Raw genomic sequence first — 14,918 nt, forward strand, 5'->3', positions numbered from 1 at the left:
GAGAAACTCCAAACAACATTAAATAGCAAAAACGTTCAGTTGTTCCGCCTCGTTTCTGGTACCAAACGATCCCAAAACTTGGTTTTGATGCCTCCAATGGATTCCTTGAGAAATTTCCTTCAAGTTAGGTTTTTGAATCACTCCATTTGACCTTATAATGAATGAGATATGGTGGTTTCAATATTTGGAAAAGTGCAGATTTTTAAATACGAATTCAATGGCAGTTCCATAATTAATCTGAAAAATCTGGCAACTCAATTCTTAGTAAAATGACCATAATTCCCTCATAAGATGTTAAACCTTGATGATTGCAGTTGTTATGGTTTCGAAATTACGATACGGATATAATGATTTAGTCGAAACACGAATCAAAGGTCGTTTGCTCAATATGGTACCCTTTATGCTCAAATCGACGTCGAAACCGAAAACAATCACCATACAGTCCAAACTTATCCAAAACTCATCGGAATCTAACCAAACTTTGTGAACATATCCAAAATCGTCATGCAAACTTATTGGACTTTCAAAACATCAACACGGGTTCATCTTGACCCGATGTTGACCGTGGTCAACTCTAATTCTAACTTAACCAGTTCTCAACCAATGATCCAAATCACACCCGAACCCTTTGGGAACCAAACCAATGACACCAATAAATCATAAATCACTTTAAGACCAAATTTTCTAAAAGTCATTCCAAAACCCAAAACGATGCCTAGGGAACTATGCCACCGGTCCCCGCGGATCAAAATAGTACTAACAAGGCTAGGGGATGAGTTAACGGGGACAAAAATGGTAAAAACGCAATAACGACCAAATGGGTCGTTACATAAGGCTACACAATAAGCCACAATGAAATCACAATCTCATCTCAATGTCAATCAACTAAAGTATCGCAATATCATAGTCATGATATACCACTAGTCACAATTACCCAATGGCTCAATGTGGCAACGAGCCAATAAATAAATAGAACAAGATAAGTCAATCAACACAATGGGGTGGCTAGCCCCAAATCATACAACAAGGCCCAACCTAAGACAATATCCAACCTAACTTCATACCCTAAGGTTTACATGCATTCTCCGACAATATCATTTAAACATACACTTCACTAATCGAAGTCTCACCATAAGGTAAACCATAACCTACCTGGAGAGCCGAACAACAAAAGTCTCCAATAATCAAACCTTAGTCTTTCCCTTCCTTTGAGCCTCGAGATAATGGAAGTCTAAACATATCTGAATCATGAAATTAGAATCAAGAAGAACATCATTCAAACCTTACTTCTATTCAAGACCCAAATCCCAACTTATAGAATGGGGTTTATGAGCTAGAATGATGGAATAAGAAATCTATAGGTCTCAACACGAAATTAATATTCAAGATGATCAATTCTCATCAATTATAAGCTAGGAGAACAAACAAATCACTTAAATTCGGATTCTAGGCAAAACCCCAAATTTGGGTATAAACCCTAACTTCCAATTTCATAAATTAGCCATTAATTAGGAAGGAATCATGCAATAATAGATTCTAATTATCAATTTCATGCTTAATGAAGCTAACCCAATCAATAAATCAAGATTTAATAGCCTAGAATGAAGAACCCATTGAACCCTCTTTTAATCCTCAAGTTCTTAATGAAACTAGCATGATTAATGGATTCCTAAGGTGATTAATGGAATATGCAATAGCAATGAAGATGGAAGGACTTACCACAGTGATTTTCCCCAAAAAATGCTCTCAATAGTTCTATTTTCGGAATGGTAATGAATGAAGGACTTAGAGCTTTTAACACTCATTTAATGAATCTAACTACCCGTCACCCGCTTCTGCGCCCAAATTACTGCTTCAGTGGCACCGCCTCTGCGGTACCATGACCACTTCGGCGGTCATGATCAAATCACCCAGACAACTATAGTGGCAGGGTCACCGCTAAAGCAGTACCGCTGCCACGGTCCTGGTTCCGCCATAGCAGGCACCAAACACCAGAATCCCCCAAGTTTCATAATCTCAACCCGAAATCCCGACTATCACCCGAGGTCATCTGCTCACATACCATATATGAAGACATACATAAAAACACTCTACGAACGCACTCGTCGCCTCAGAATTCCTAATGGAGGTCTCGTTGACCGAGTCAACCCCTGATACCTCAAATCCAACTTAACCCAAGTCCCAAAATGCATCCGAGTGCATTGGGAACCGAACCGTATATACACACAAGTTCTAAAAGATCATCCGGACCTCTCGGAATCGACGGATTCCCGAAAAGGGTTCGTTTACCCAAAAGTCAACTTTGAGTCAACTCTTTTTCGCTTTAAGCCCAAACTTCCCATAAAGTCACCCAAATCATATCCAAAGACCTCGGGAAGCGTGTCAACGGTCCCCTCAGGTCAAATGTGAGCTAAACAAGCTCGAAGAAGGGTCAAAAGTATCGAAAATACTATAACGATCAAACCGGTCGTTACACATTCAAGTATTTGCATAACGTCCAGAGCATCAATCTCATTTAGTGGGATGAACTTATTCGCTCCATATTTATCTAGATTGTGGTCAGTCCAGATAAGAATCTTCCACGTAACCATCACCTGGTTCATGCTTTGGCGACTCAATAATTTTCCTAGTGGATCAGACCTTATTTAACATTAGTCTATTATGTACACGCCGTATAAATTATTTTTTCTTAGTAATGTGTCTTTTCCACATTGTGAGTCTTGTCATTTGAAGTCGTTCATCACAAACAATCTTATATGTTTACTAGAGGGTGTATGCCTGTGCTGCGCACGGGCCCAATATTTTGGATTATAGCGTATTTATATATATATGTAATTGCATATAATTGTAAATATTTATGTATTGAATAGTGTTATTTGGTAGTGTTATTATGGTTAATTTTCAAGTAGTTATTGCCATTTAGGATTTAAGTCACATCTGAGGTAAATGAAACTGTGCAAGTGGAGAATATCTATGGGTTTACTAATACATCAGTAAACCCATATATGATATCCTAAAAGATGAAAGTGAATAAATATAAAGGCAAGCATACAGGCCAAACTCACCAAAGTGGAGCTCAAAAACTAAATATTTCTTCTGATGCTAATGCAAGTGATTTCCATCGATCTTAAACCCGTCTTTATTTGAAATATCAACTACATGTCATGGAACATTAAGCTTTAGTCTCGTTGTCAACCTTCCGGTTAACTAAAAGAGAGAATAAATAAAACAGGGTACAGACCACAGCAGATAGTTAAACACACATAGTTCATAATGATAACTTTCGGTTTTCAAAAATTTTAGTACCTGCTTGCTTATCTGTTGCAGTTATCTGTACCATATTGCAAGAGCAACTTTTTAAGCACATCACCTAATTTCCCTTTCAACCAGATAATTTTATTCAGACTTCAGTCACAGAGTGATGATTAGAATGAGTGCTCTTTGTGTTCATCTCTAGGGTTATGTCTCATATTCAAAGTTATGATACTTTTTGTACCTACGTAACCATCAGACTAAACAATTACCAAAAAAATCACATACATTGTGACTTTGTTAATACTGCAATCATATACGCACAAAAATATTTCCATCCCACTCCTCCATATCAGCATTGGTAATATGTGACAACAAAGGGGGAAAATCGCATACCATTATCGTAGTTTACATTCAACAGCTACAGAGATATGGGATATAGCGATCGCCGATAACATACATCACTATGCAGAAAGAACATTCATAATATTCATCTGATCTGGAAAAAAATGAACCTGAAAGTTTTTTCATTGTTCCGTAAATTAACTATAATGGCAAAGTACCTCTACCCAACAAAATGCTCAGAATTGTCAATCCAGTAATATCGAATCGCCAAATGTCACAGAAACCACACGAAAAGTAAGATATATAGTTGTAAAGCCTGAGACATAATATCATTCCTAAACTGGAAAAGAAACTACATGGATATAAATATGTTTCATCTGGGGCAAACTATTCCCTTGAAAACTCCATTCGGATATCCTACATGCCTCAGTGGTCTACTTGATAAGAATCAAGAACTAAAACTGATACGCTAAAAAGGAAATCTAGTTGTATTTAAATGATAACATTATTTTTCCAAGGACAGAAAAAACAATTAAATGATACACAAAGCTAACTTTGAATCAGCTATTCTTAAATGTGTGCAACTAACTCTGCGTTTTCACGCTACCTGACAAAGCCAAAGCCTATATCATGACAAACAGGCACAAGATCAAACCAGTCAGATCAAGAAAGTCAGAGATGACCTCGTCCTCCACATTCTAAGCACATTATGTTACCAGAATCTCCACAACCTACAAGGTCAAAGTCAGAGTAAAATATCTTGCCGTTTCCAGATCTTTGTCAGCACACATTGACAAAGATTGAAGGAAATCCAAATTGAAGGGAAAGAGAGAAGAAAAGAACTTACCTAAGCATCTAACTTTGACAATTATCCCCTGGCTTTCCATTATACAATCAACATATAGGCCCGAACCCGAGCAGTTAGCACAAAGGACAGCACCTTTTGCTTCACACTCGGGACAATGAGGATTATCTCCAGTATTCTTCTTGGCCAAGGACAATCCAGTTGGCTTCTCAATTCTTTCCTCGGGTACAGATTTATCATAGCAAAACAGAGATTCAAGACTGCTTATTTTTCTGTGAGCATCGCCTAAAGCATTTGGCATTGCCTGCAAAGTCAATACAATATATGTTATATTAACAAATGATAGCAATGACCATGTTCTATACACTACTAAAAGGTAAATAACAACTATTGTGTTGTACCAAATGATAGGCTCAATTCACAGAAAAAGCCTTTTCAATCACTTCATCATAGACTACATTATAAGTAGAGTGATCGTCGTTGTCCTCAGCTGTAGATGGTCTAATTAATACTTTGACACAGTTAGAACTTTTGGCTGATGATAAAGCAACATATAATTGACCATGGGAAAATGTTGGCTCACGTAGGTAAATACCAACAAAATCTAACGTTTGACCTTGCGCTTTATTTATAGTCATGGCGTAACATAATCGTATTGGAAATTGTGTTCTTTTAAACTGAAGAGGTAATTTTTCATCTTGTGATGTTAGGAGAGGGATTCGTGGAATGAATACATGTTTGTTTTTAAAATCCCCACTTGATATTGTTGCACTGATGATATGACTTTTGAAATCATTACATATTAATCTAGTTCCATTACATAGACCATCACAAGGATTTAGATTACGTAATAACATAATTGGACAATTTTTTTGTAATGTCAACTTGTACGGAGGTAAACTTACAAGATTTAAACTGTGCATGAAATCTTCATATTCGCTTTGATCTTTTGGATCAATTGTTTCATCAATAGCTAAATAAATTTTCGGAGGGGTTGAGTATTGTGTTATTAACATATTGTTAATTTCATCAACAAAGTCATTTTTTGTTGTTAAAACAGCGCGGGAAGTAATAAATGAAGAATCTGAATGATGTACATGTAAATTGGGATAAGTAACTCTAAATAAAAGCTGCAAGGATTCTTGTTCGGAAGTAAATGGAATAATTAAAGAATGAGGAATTGTAATTTTTCCTTGAGTATTTTTCTTTTCGCTTCCATTACCAATTCGCATTAGGTATTCGCAGAAAGCAGGATCTGTTTTTGCACGCATATTTTCTGTTAATTGCAATTTTTCAAGTTGATTCCAAATATCAGAGCACAATAAACTCTCACGAATAAAATCTTTTTTTTTCCACTACGTACCACGGGAAGGGTCTGTCTAAAATCACCGCTAAAAACAACTACTTTTCCACCAAATAGTATATTTGTCTCCATTAAATCTTTTAAAAGTAAATCTAAAGCCTCAACCATTTTCTTTTTTGCCATTGAGATTTCATCCCATACAATTAACTTAGCGTCTCGAATCAAAGAAGCTAATGAACTTTGTTTGCTTATATTACAATTAAAATTTTCTTCAATGTTAATAGGTATTTTAAAGCGTGAGTGAGCAGTTCGACCACCGGGAAGGAGTGAAGCTGCAACACCTAAGCTTGCTGTAGCTAAAGCTATGAACCCGCTATATCTAACAGTAGCTAATAAAGCACGATATAAGAAGCTTTTGCCTGTTCCACCGGGGCCATCAATAAAGAAAGCACCCGATTTGTTTGAAAATATTCTTTCAAGTATGACATGGTAAGCTCTTTTTTGTTCGATATTTAATTTTTTTTCTAATAATAAATCTTGTTCGCTAACTATAATACTTCTTTCGAAATGAACATCTTTAGCTTCTTTTTCTATCTCAGTGGGTTTTATCATTTCTGGTATAAGTTGGAATTCGTTGATATCACGACCCATTGAATGTAAAATATCATTAATATGATTTAATACTCTAAAACGTATATCTCGTGTGCCTAAGTTGGTATATTTATGAAAATTCTCAGACAATGGTTTCTCAATTTTTTCCCACAATTCTCTTGGATTAGTAGGATTGCAATAAATTAATAATGTAGCAAATAAATGCCTCAGACTGTATGGCATTTGGTAGCTTATAGCTTCAGACATACATTCTATCAAATTGTTATCGCAAAGTAAGAATCCTTTTTTTTCAGCTGATTCTCGAAATGTATTGTATAATATTCTATTTACAGTTCGCAAATCTTCATAAGATTTTGGTCCTCTAACATTCATTAGTAGAAGTCTAAGATAATATCTTTCTCCTTCTGTTGGATGACATGTTACAACGCGACCAATAACTTTTCCTTGTTTGCGACGGGACCACGTTTTATCTGTTGACCACACAAAGTATTCTGGAAATTCTTGATATAGTAAATTAAGATTTTTAGCATCTTCATCTTCAGCATTCATTAAGAAGAATTCTGTCAACATTGTTTTCCCGATTGTAGGATTATTTAGAATTTTAGTAATGTTATCAGTACTTTTGAAGGAAACAAATTGTTGTCCTTCTAAAGGTACTTGAAAGTGATATACACTTGGAATCATTTCACTGATATGGAAAGCAAATATACGCCATGTAGCTTCTGGCGGTGATACCCATCTAGCAGATTGATATTCTTTTATTTCATCTATTTCTATATTTGTATCATTTGAATGTACATTAAATGCAATTTTATCATGTCCTTTGCAGATATACTTATAAATGTATTTAATAACTTTTATATCTGAACAAATCTCTACATTTATATGACAGCTAAATTTACAAAGTAAAGATGGATTATAAGGAACAACCCATGAATTATCAATTAGATGTTCTCTAATTTGTACACTTTTTCCGGTATTTCGTCTTTTATAAATTGGATATGAATTTTTTCCCTTGCTTGTTTGTTCAACAAACTCTTTTGGATACTTAAACTTGAAATACCCTTTCTTTCTAGTACACATACTCGTTGGATTTAACGCACCACAAGGACCATGAATCATATGTTTTGTAACAAGTGCATATAATTCAGGTTTGGTATCAGGATCTGGTAATTCAGCACAAACATATTTGTCGTATGCTTCAGGAGTCAATAACTTGTATTTTTCCTCTAATATAATGAGAAAATGAGCATGTGGAAGTCCCCTTTTTTGGAATTCTACAGTATACATAAATGCCGCAGCTTTACCAAATATATTTCTTCTTGAGATATCTTTTTTTAACTCTTCTAATTTTTCATGAAATATTCGACTAACTAAATCCGGTCTATTTTGTACTTCATCTGTTTGTAGGATATTAGCTTTTATTTCAGGCCATGCAGGATTACATGTCATAGTCAAAAATATATCAGGTTTTCCAAAACGTTGCACCAATGCAATAGCATCCATATATCGACAGCGCATATCTCGTGGTCCTCCTGTAAAGCTGTGAGGAAGATATCTATTTCTACCTATTTGCGAAGCTTCTCTTTCGCCATGACGTAACATATCTAAGAGTCCTTCTAGCATATCTATTCTAAATAAATCTTGATTAAGTGAAGCAAAATCTAATCGCTGGCTTTCAATTTTAATCCATTCATCTACTGTATATTGTTGAAATAATCTTCCAGAATGCAAAATTATATTTTCATCATTTCTTATTTGTAGTTTGTAACAATAATACTCACGGCAAGAAACAGTATTTCTTTTGCGTTTTCCTTTTTGCATGTTTTCAGCTTCCATATGAAGAAAACAATCTATTGAACATATATTTTTTACATTGGGCAATTCTTCGTGTTCACAATACATTAGGTTGTTAGGTCTCACACTTGAAGGTTTTATTTTTTTAATGCCACAGTGCCATCCATTTTGACCGTAAGGCAATAGTAATGGATATTGTAATGAATCATAACAACCATAATAGTAATTAACTATTTGACTTCTATTGCTTTCTGTATATATGCGAATATGTGGTGCGGATACACAATTATTATTATCATTTTCTACCCATATTCCACCAACTTCTGAAACTGTTGGTAAGTTGTAGATTTGTTGATCTAGACCAGCATCACATCTAAGGGCAATGTAGAAATCAGACAATTGCGAAATGTTTATTAAAGATGTCAAAAACTTAGAGTAAGGATTGTAAGATTTTAAGATGTCCATCAAAGATTTCACAATTTTTTCATTAAGCTTGTTTGAGCATGCCATTCGATTTTGTAGTTCGTTTTCACTGTCAAAGAAATACAATTGTAAGTTCTTTGCCCTTTGATTAGGTGGAACCAAATCATTTATAAAATGGTACATTTGTCCTTGGACTTTGAAGGTATAAACTCCATTACTTCGTTTTGCTAAATGTTTATCATAAGTTACTCCGAGTGATGTGAAAGCGAATGTGTTATTGTATGTTCTAATGTAAGTTCGAAATTCCTTTGATTCCTTAGTGTTTCCCAAATACAAATTTCTTAACTCTTGTGGCATTTGATATGAAATTAAGTGAATCGAACCATTACTATAACAAAATGCAGGCGGTTCATATTCAAACTTTTTGGCTCCACAAAATTCACAATTTGGAACATCTTTCAAGCTAATATAGCTGCTTTTTGCTTCTGCACTACTTAAGGTACCAACTTGTATGAAATCTCTTTCTGCTGCCTTTAGCTTATATAACTCCCGTCGTCTAGCTAAACATGCCTCCTTTTTTTTCCAGGTGCCATTAGTTTATATAACTCCCATCGTCGAGCTAAACATGCTTCCTTTTTTTCAGGTGCCACAACCTTATTTTTTTTAGCATTTATGGTTTTAGAAGTTTGATATTTTGTACATTTATCGTCTGACATTGCTGCAATTTTAGTTGTTATAGCCCGTATTTTGCACGTTTGGATATTTTAAAGTCGTCGTGGAAAGTTAAAGGCGAGACCATTTTCAAAAAAAAAATTGTGCACAAGTTAGTTATGAATATCATTTATGAATATTATTGGACGGAAATATTGAGAAAGGTTAAGGGCAAAAAGGAGAAATTTCAAAATGGTAAATGGTAATATTGAGGAAAGTCGAGGGGAAAAATGAGAATTTCACAAGGCATTCAAGAAAGTTCTTGAGGGACCAAAGTGTACATGGTAAGATATTAGGTCATCTTTTATTCTAAGAAATATTCAAAAAACAAAAAAGGGGGAATTCTCTAGAGAAAGAAAGGATGGCCAAGTGTCCACATTCTTACTTAAGGGGCCTAAGTGTATATATAAAGAAGTGGTGGCTAAAATGAAACAAGTAAGTCATCTTTTATTTAAGAGAATTCAAGAAAAAGGATGAAAGCTCTAGAAGAAGAAAAACAAAATGAATAAAGAGAGCATGTGCTTCTCACATGCTTGAAGAAGCCAAGTATATATATAGATAGGAGAGGTCATCTTTTTAAATCAAGAAGTTGTAGAGAAAGAAAGAAAAATATAGAAGAAGAAGAAAGAGGATAGGCCAATTCGGCCAAGAAGGAGGAGAAAGAGAAGACCAAAAATCTTGCCCCAAAAATTTATTTCTCATAGTATTTCTACTAATTCAAAGATGCTCTCCAACATGGTATAATTGTTGAAGCAAGAGAATTATTCTTTGGTGCAAAACTCCAACCTTAGCTAAGTTGAGAAGTTGTGAAGGAAAGGTAAGCATTCATCTCCTTGATTGTGTTATGAATGGTTTGGTATGTTGTAGTATGTGGGAAAGAATAGAATTCATAAGAAAATATGGATGTTGAAATTGTAGCCGAGCATGGTGTGTGTGTGGCCTTGTATGTGTTGTTGAATGTAAGTATAATGAACTAAATTTATGTAGTAGGTTGGTTGTTGTTGTAATGCATGAAAAAAAAATGAAAATCCATGGAAATATGCATGATGTAGTTGTGGCCGACTAAGGGGCTGTTTTGGTAGCTATGGTAAATTGATTTTATTTGATATTCTAGTTGTTGTTAATGTGGATTCTATGATGAAAATGATGGTTTGGTAGTTTGAAATGAAGTCGTCAACGTGTAGATTGTTGATGTGGTTCTTGAAGTTAAAGGTAAGAAATGTGTTATTGATGTTTCATTTAATTTGGAAGGTTGCGGATTATGTTGTGGTAGTTGGTTGGAATCTAAACAAAACGCCGTTGAATTATGTGAAACGAGTTATTAATGTTAGAAGATGTTTTGAGTAAAATTATTGAAATTGTTGGTATGATTGTTGGCATTGTGTTGATAGTTTGGCCGGGTTGAATTCCCGGATTGTTGTTGATTGAAATTGGCCAAGATAGATTCTTGGGGACGATGTATTTACAGGGGAAATGCTGCCGAAATTTCGGCAGACAAATGTTACTTTAAAATCCCACTTCTAAATGCTCTAATTAAGGTTTGGTAAATGTGATCAATTTGTAGATTTTGGTGAATTTGGAGCTTGAGTTTGGAGAAGCAAAAGGAGCGGAAAAGGTATGTAAGGCTTCACCCTTCCTTCTTTGTCATGTCTTAGACATAATAGGTCGAATACGAGCCTCCGGGACAACTCTATTCTCCGGAATCCGTGCCTAAAGTTTCCCTTTTTCATTCAGTAGAATTGAATTAAAAAGTGTGCAAAATGTTGGAAGAATTTCCTAAACCTCTAGAACTCGCATAAATAGGACCCGACTACCCTAAAACCCTCACAAGTAACGCCATGACATGTAACATATGTAAATTTGGTACGCCGCCTCATTTGATCCGAGGTGGGCCCACTGGTTCCCGGATTTACCTTATTGTTCCGCTTGACTTACTTTGAAGTTGAATCCAAAAGAAACCTTCGATCCTTATTCCATTACCAAATGATAAGTACTGTACCTATCCCAACGAGAATACTTCCATGACGATAATGATAACGATGATGTCAGAAAAGAGAATATGCCTATGATAAGTACGACAAGAATGATTCCACGACTAAGAGCCTTGAGCTAAAAATCCAATGTGAATATGAAAGTGTTATACTAGTTCTTGAACCTTAATTTTATTCCGTAGCTATGACACTAGTTTCTAAAAGACTTCAAAGCATATGAATTGACGGATATAATGCCCATGATTTCATTCTATGCTCTCTCTTAAGGCTATTTTCCGTTGGTAGTCTCGCCTTAAAATACTCATTCCTTCAAGGTGAGACAAAGTGACCATGATTATTTCATAACGTAATCGGAGGTCACCGCCCTTACGTCACTCCGATGGACACATGACTTCCTTTGGGCTCTCATGCATGCCAATTGTATGACATATGTATATGAATGTGAATATGTATATGTATATGTATATGGGGAAAGGGGAAGGGCCACTGTTATATCACCACCTGATTCAGCTGGATTTCGTCCCGGACGCGGGATATGGGAGAGCCGGATACGGCGTCTGTATATGTGATATATATATATAATATGTTGGGACACTGTTGGGGAGGGGGGTGGGAGAGCCGATGTACTCGGCGTCTGTGAATGTAAATAAAGGACACCGTTTTCTGAAATGTTCTGTTTTCTGTACATGTAAATAAGAAGCACCGTTTTTTTGAAAAAGAAACTAAGCATGCATGGCATCCGCAGAAAGGCATTCATATGTACAGGTTACTTCTGTTCCAAGATAAGCTCCATATGTCTATTCCGTTATTATTCATACTGCATATTCCTTTATTATGTCACTATTCATGCCTTACATACTCAGTACATTACTCGTACTGACCCCTCTTCTTCGGGGGCTGCGTTTCATGCCGCGCAGGTACTCCCAGATGATTAGAAGACCTTACTAAAGATGTTCCAGCGGAGATGGCGAACTCCACTTGTCCCGGAGAATTGCCAAGTCCAAGTATATGCTATGATGTTCTGTTCTATGTTAGAGACTTTGCAGACAAAGCAATGGGTATTGGGTTGTCAGTCTGTAAGCGGCTCCAGTAGCCGATATGCTATTATGTTTTATGTCACGAGTCTTACATGATGTAAGAGCTTACTTATGAAAAGAAAAAAAAATATTGGAGAGCTTACTATGTATTTCTTTCTTTACTGATTCAAGGGTTTCTATACGTAACAAGAGTCAGCGGGTTCGCCCGGCTCCAGTTATGGGGTCGGGTGCCCATCACACCCTAGTAAAGTCGGGGTGTGACATTAGTAATATTTTTTAGTAAAGAGACTTTAATGAATGATAATTTTAACAAAACAATTCAAACATTAACCTTGGTTTGTAGTCATCGCTGACTTTTTACCATGATGTGTAGGCTTTGTGCCTGATGACGATCCTGTTTATTCAATAAACGAAACTTTTTAGCTTAAGTAATTTTTTTAGGTAAGGTTGTAAGTTGTAGAAAAATTGTGTAACTTGTTTCACCAAGAAGCAGTGACCGTCTTACAACGGAGGAAGCCTGCTCTGCGAAAGAAGTGCTAACTTCAAAGGATGATGGATTAACTGAAGTAGCTTTGGTTGTTCGTTGTTGAGCTAAACATGCCTCCTTTTTTTCTGTTGCCTTTAGCTTATATAACTCCCGTCGTCTAGCTAAACATGCCTCCTTTTTTTCAGGTGCCATTAGTTTATATAACTCCCGTCGTCGAGCTAACCATGCTTGCTTTTTTTCAGGTGCCATAACCGGCCTATCATTTTTTCTAGCATTTATGGTTTTAGAAGTTTGATCTTTTCTACATTTATCGTCTGACATTGCTGCAATTTTAGTAATATTTTTTAGTAAAGAGACTTTAATGAATGATAATTTTAACAAAACAACTCAAACAAATGTACAATACATACTTTCTATACTCAAAGTAAATAAACGACAAATAAAGACACAGGCAAATGCTATAATTATAACAACAAAATAAACTGAAGAAGCAATTAGACAATAATCTAACAATGCAGAAGAGTGACACTTACTTAAATCAAACAAACTGAACATGCATATGTACAAAATTACTGCAACACAGAGTCAAACCTGCAACAAATAAGATCAAACGTAGAACTTATTGACATAAGCATTTGTGATTGAAAGTTTCAAATTTATAGTAATGGCAAAATTCTGACAACATTGACACTATTATGTACTTCACACAACATAAACACTATTGAAAAGTAGGCATCGATAGAAATAGAATTACAACAATAATTTGTTTCACCTAAAGTTTATTAATCTTTCCTTCAAAAGCCACGAAATTCAATCACGAAAAATGTGAAATTGAACAGAACATGAAGAGTAAAAAAAAAAAAAATATATTGTACCCACTTGTTTTGGTGCTCAAATAGGCTGATAAAGTTTGATGGTAAAATCAGAAAGAAGTTAGGGATTTTGAAGAAAACTACAACCACGTAATTCAGCTAAGAAAATGAAAATTTTGAAGAAATCTTGAAAAGGGAAAGAAAGTTCAGAAGATGATGGAAAAAAAGAAACTGAAGATTACGCAAAAACTAAAGAGGGGAATACCTGAACTTGTATCAACCAATTGATAAGATGAAGAGAACTAAAAGAGTTTCTTCTGGAAGTTTGTAGAATTTGAGTAGACGGTTTTGTGGAGGTTGAACGGATATTTCCAGATACTATGATTTTGTGCGGTGCAGTAAAAAGCCACTTGGAGTGGTTTGTAGCTGACACCTAATAAAAAGTATACAGTCGGAAAAAGTGTAATTACAATAGCTCATTGTGCAACTTACAAGAATGCCTTTGGTCGTCCTATAGGCATGTCGACCAACTGGTGCTTCTAAATAGTTAAAATAAAATTTTGGTACTGAATGCTTCATAATTATTTTATTCAAGTCATCTTATCTATAAAAAACATTGTCGAAGATAAATAAGATAAAATAGTATTTATGGCGGAAGGGCTACCGAAAGGGGCCATATGTAAATCTCATTCTCCATCCAACATGATATGGAGCCAGTTTGGATGAGCCTAAAAAAGCTGCTTATAAGCTGTTTTCAACTTATAAGCTGCTTTAGATAAGTTAAGCTAAATGGGCTAATTTTTTTTTTTAGCTTATTTTAGCACAAAATGGCTTATAAGCTGACCAACCAAACACTTAAAAAAACTGAAAACAGCTTATAAGCAACTTATAAGCCAATCCAAGCGGGCTCATACAAGAGCACAACTATTATAACAGATGGGTCAACTCGGTTAATATCAATACTAATTATGTCAATGAGTGACATGTCATCATCGCACCAATCAAGATAAAAGTTTATTTGTCTTCTGCGAGAAAAATACCATTATGCCCCTTTAAGCATGATATTTTAAATTTTCGTAAGACTTTTCATGAAATATGATCATTTTACTTAGATAATCAAGTTGATATTTTTATTTTTATTTTGACAATACATATTTCTAATTAGAATTTAAAGATTATTTTAACTTGTGTCGAGTCGTTGTACAAGCAAATAAATTCTCACAGACCTGGTATACCTTAGGTATTTTATAATATTAATATTTTAAATGTCTCTAAAATCGAAAAACCCCCTTAAATGCCATTTTTTTTAAATGTAGGATGGTATAATATGTTAAATAATTTTT

General features: G+C 35.1%; 1 protein-coding gene and 1 long non-coding RNA gene across 4 annotated transcripts; one reads left to right on the plus strand and one right to left on the minus strand.

Annotated features, from left to right (window-relative positions):
- Nucleotides 1-4,070: 4,070 nt before the first annotated feature.
- Nucleotides 4,071-14,112, minus strand: LOC132606242 (uncharacterized). 3 transcript variants are annotated; one of them, XR_009569648.1, is made up of 4 exons: nucleotides 13,841-14,107; nucleotides 13,297-13,354; nucleotides 4,445-4,706; nucleotides 4,071-4,328 (listed from the first exon to the last, which is right to left on the minus strand). XR_009569648.1 is itself a non-coding variant. In XM_060319650.1 (3 exons), the coding sequence occupies exons 2-3, from the start codon at nucleotides 4,701-4,703 to the stop codon at nucleotides 4,270-4,272; spliced, it is 318 nt and encodes a 105-aa protein (XP_060175633.1). In that variant the 5' UTR covers nucleotides 4,704-4,706; nucleotides 13,841-14,112; the 3' UTR covers nucleotides 4,071-4,269. The 3 variants fall into 3 exon arrangements, 1 of the variants encoding a protein (XP_060175633.1); XR_009569649.1 differs by lacking the exon at nucleotides 13,841-14,107 and adding an exon at nucleotides 13,643-13,828; XM_060319650.1 differs by lacking the exon at nucleotides 13,297-13,354 and having other exon boundaries at nucleotides 13,841-14,112.
- On the plus strand, nucleotides 9,776-12,709 carry LOC132606243 (uncharacterized). Its single transcript, XR_009569650.1, has 3 exons — nucleotides 9,776-10,065; nucleotides 10,813-10,863; nucleotides 12,157-12,709. It is a non-coding gene; the product is annotated as an uncharacterized LOC132606243 (long non-coding RNA).
- Nucleotides 14,113-14,918: the final 806 nt, after the last annotated feature.

Source organism: Lycium barbarum, chromosome 8 (assembly GCF_019175385.1).
Source record: "Lycium barbarum isolate Lr01 chromosome 8, ASM1917538v2, whole genome shotgun sequence".
NCBI classification, from domain to species: domain Eukaryota; kingdom Viridiplantae; phylum Streptophyta; class Magnoliopsida; order Solanales; family Solanaceae; genus Lycium; species Lycium barbarum.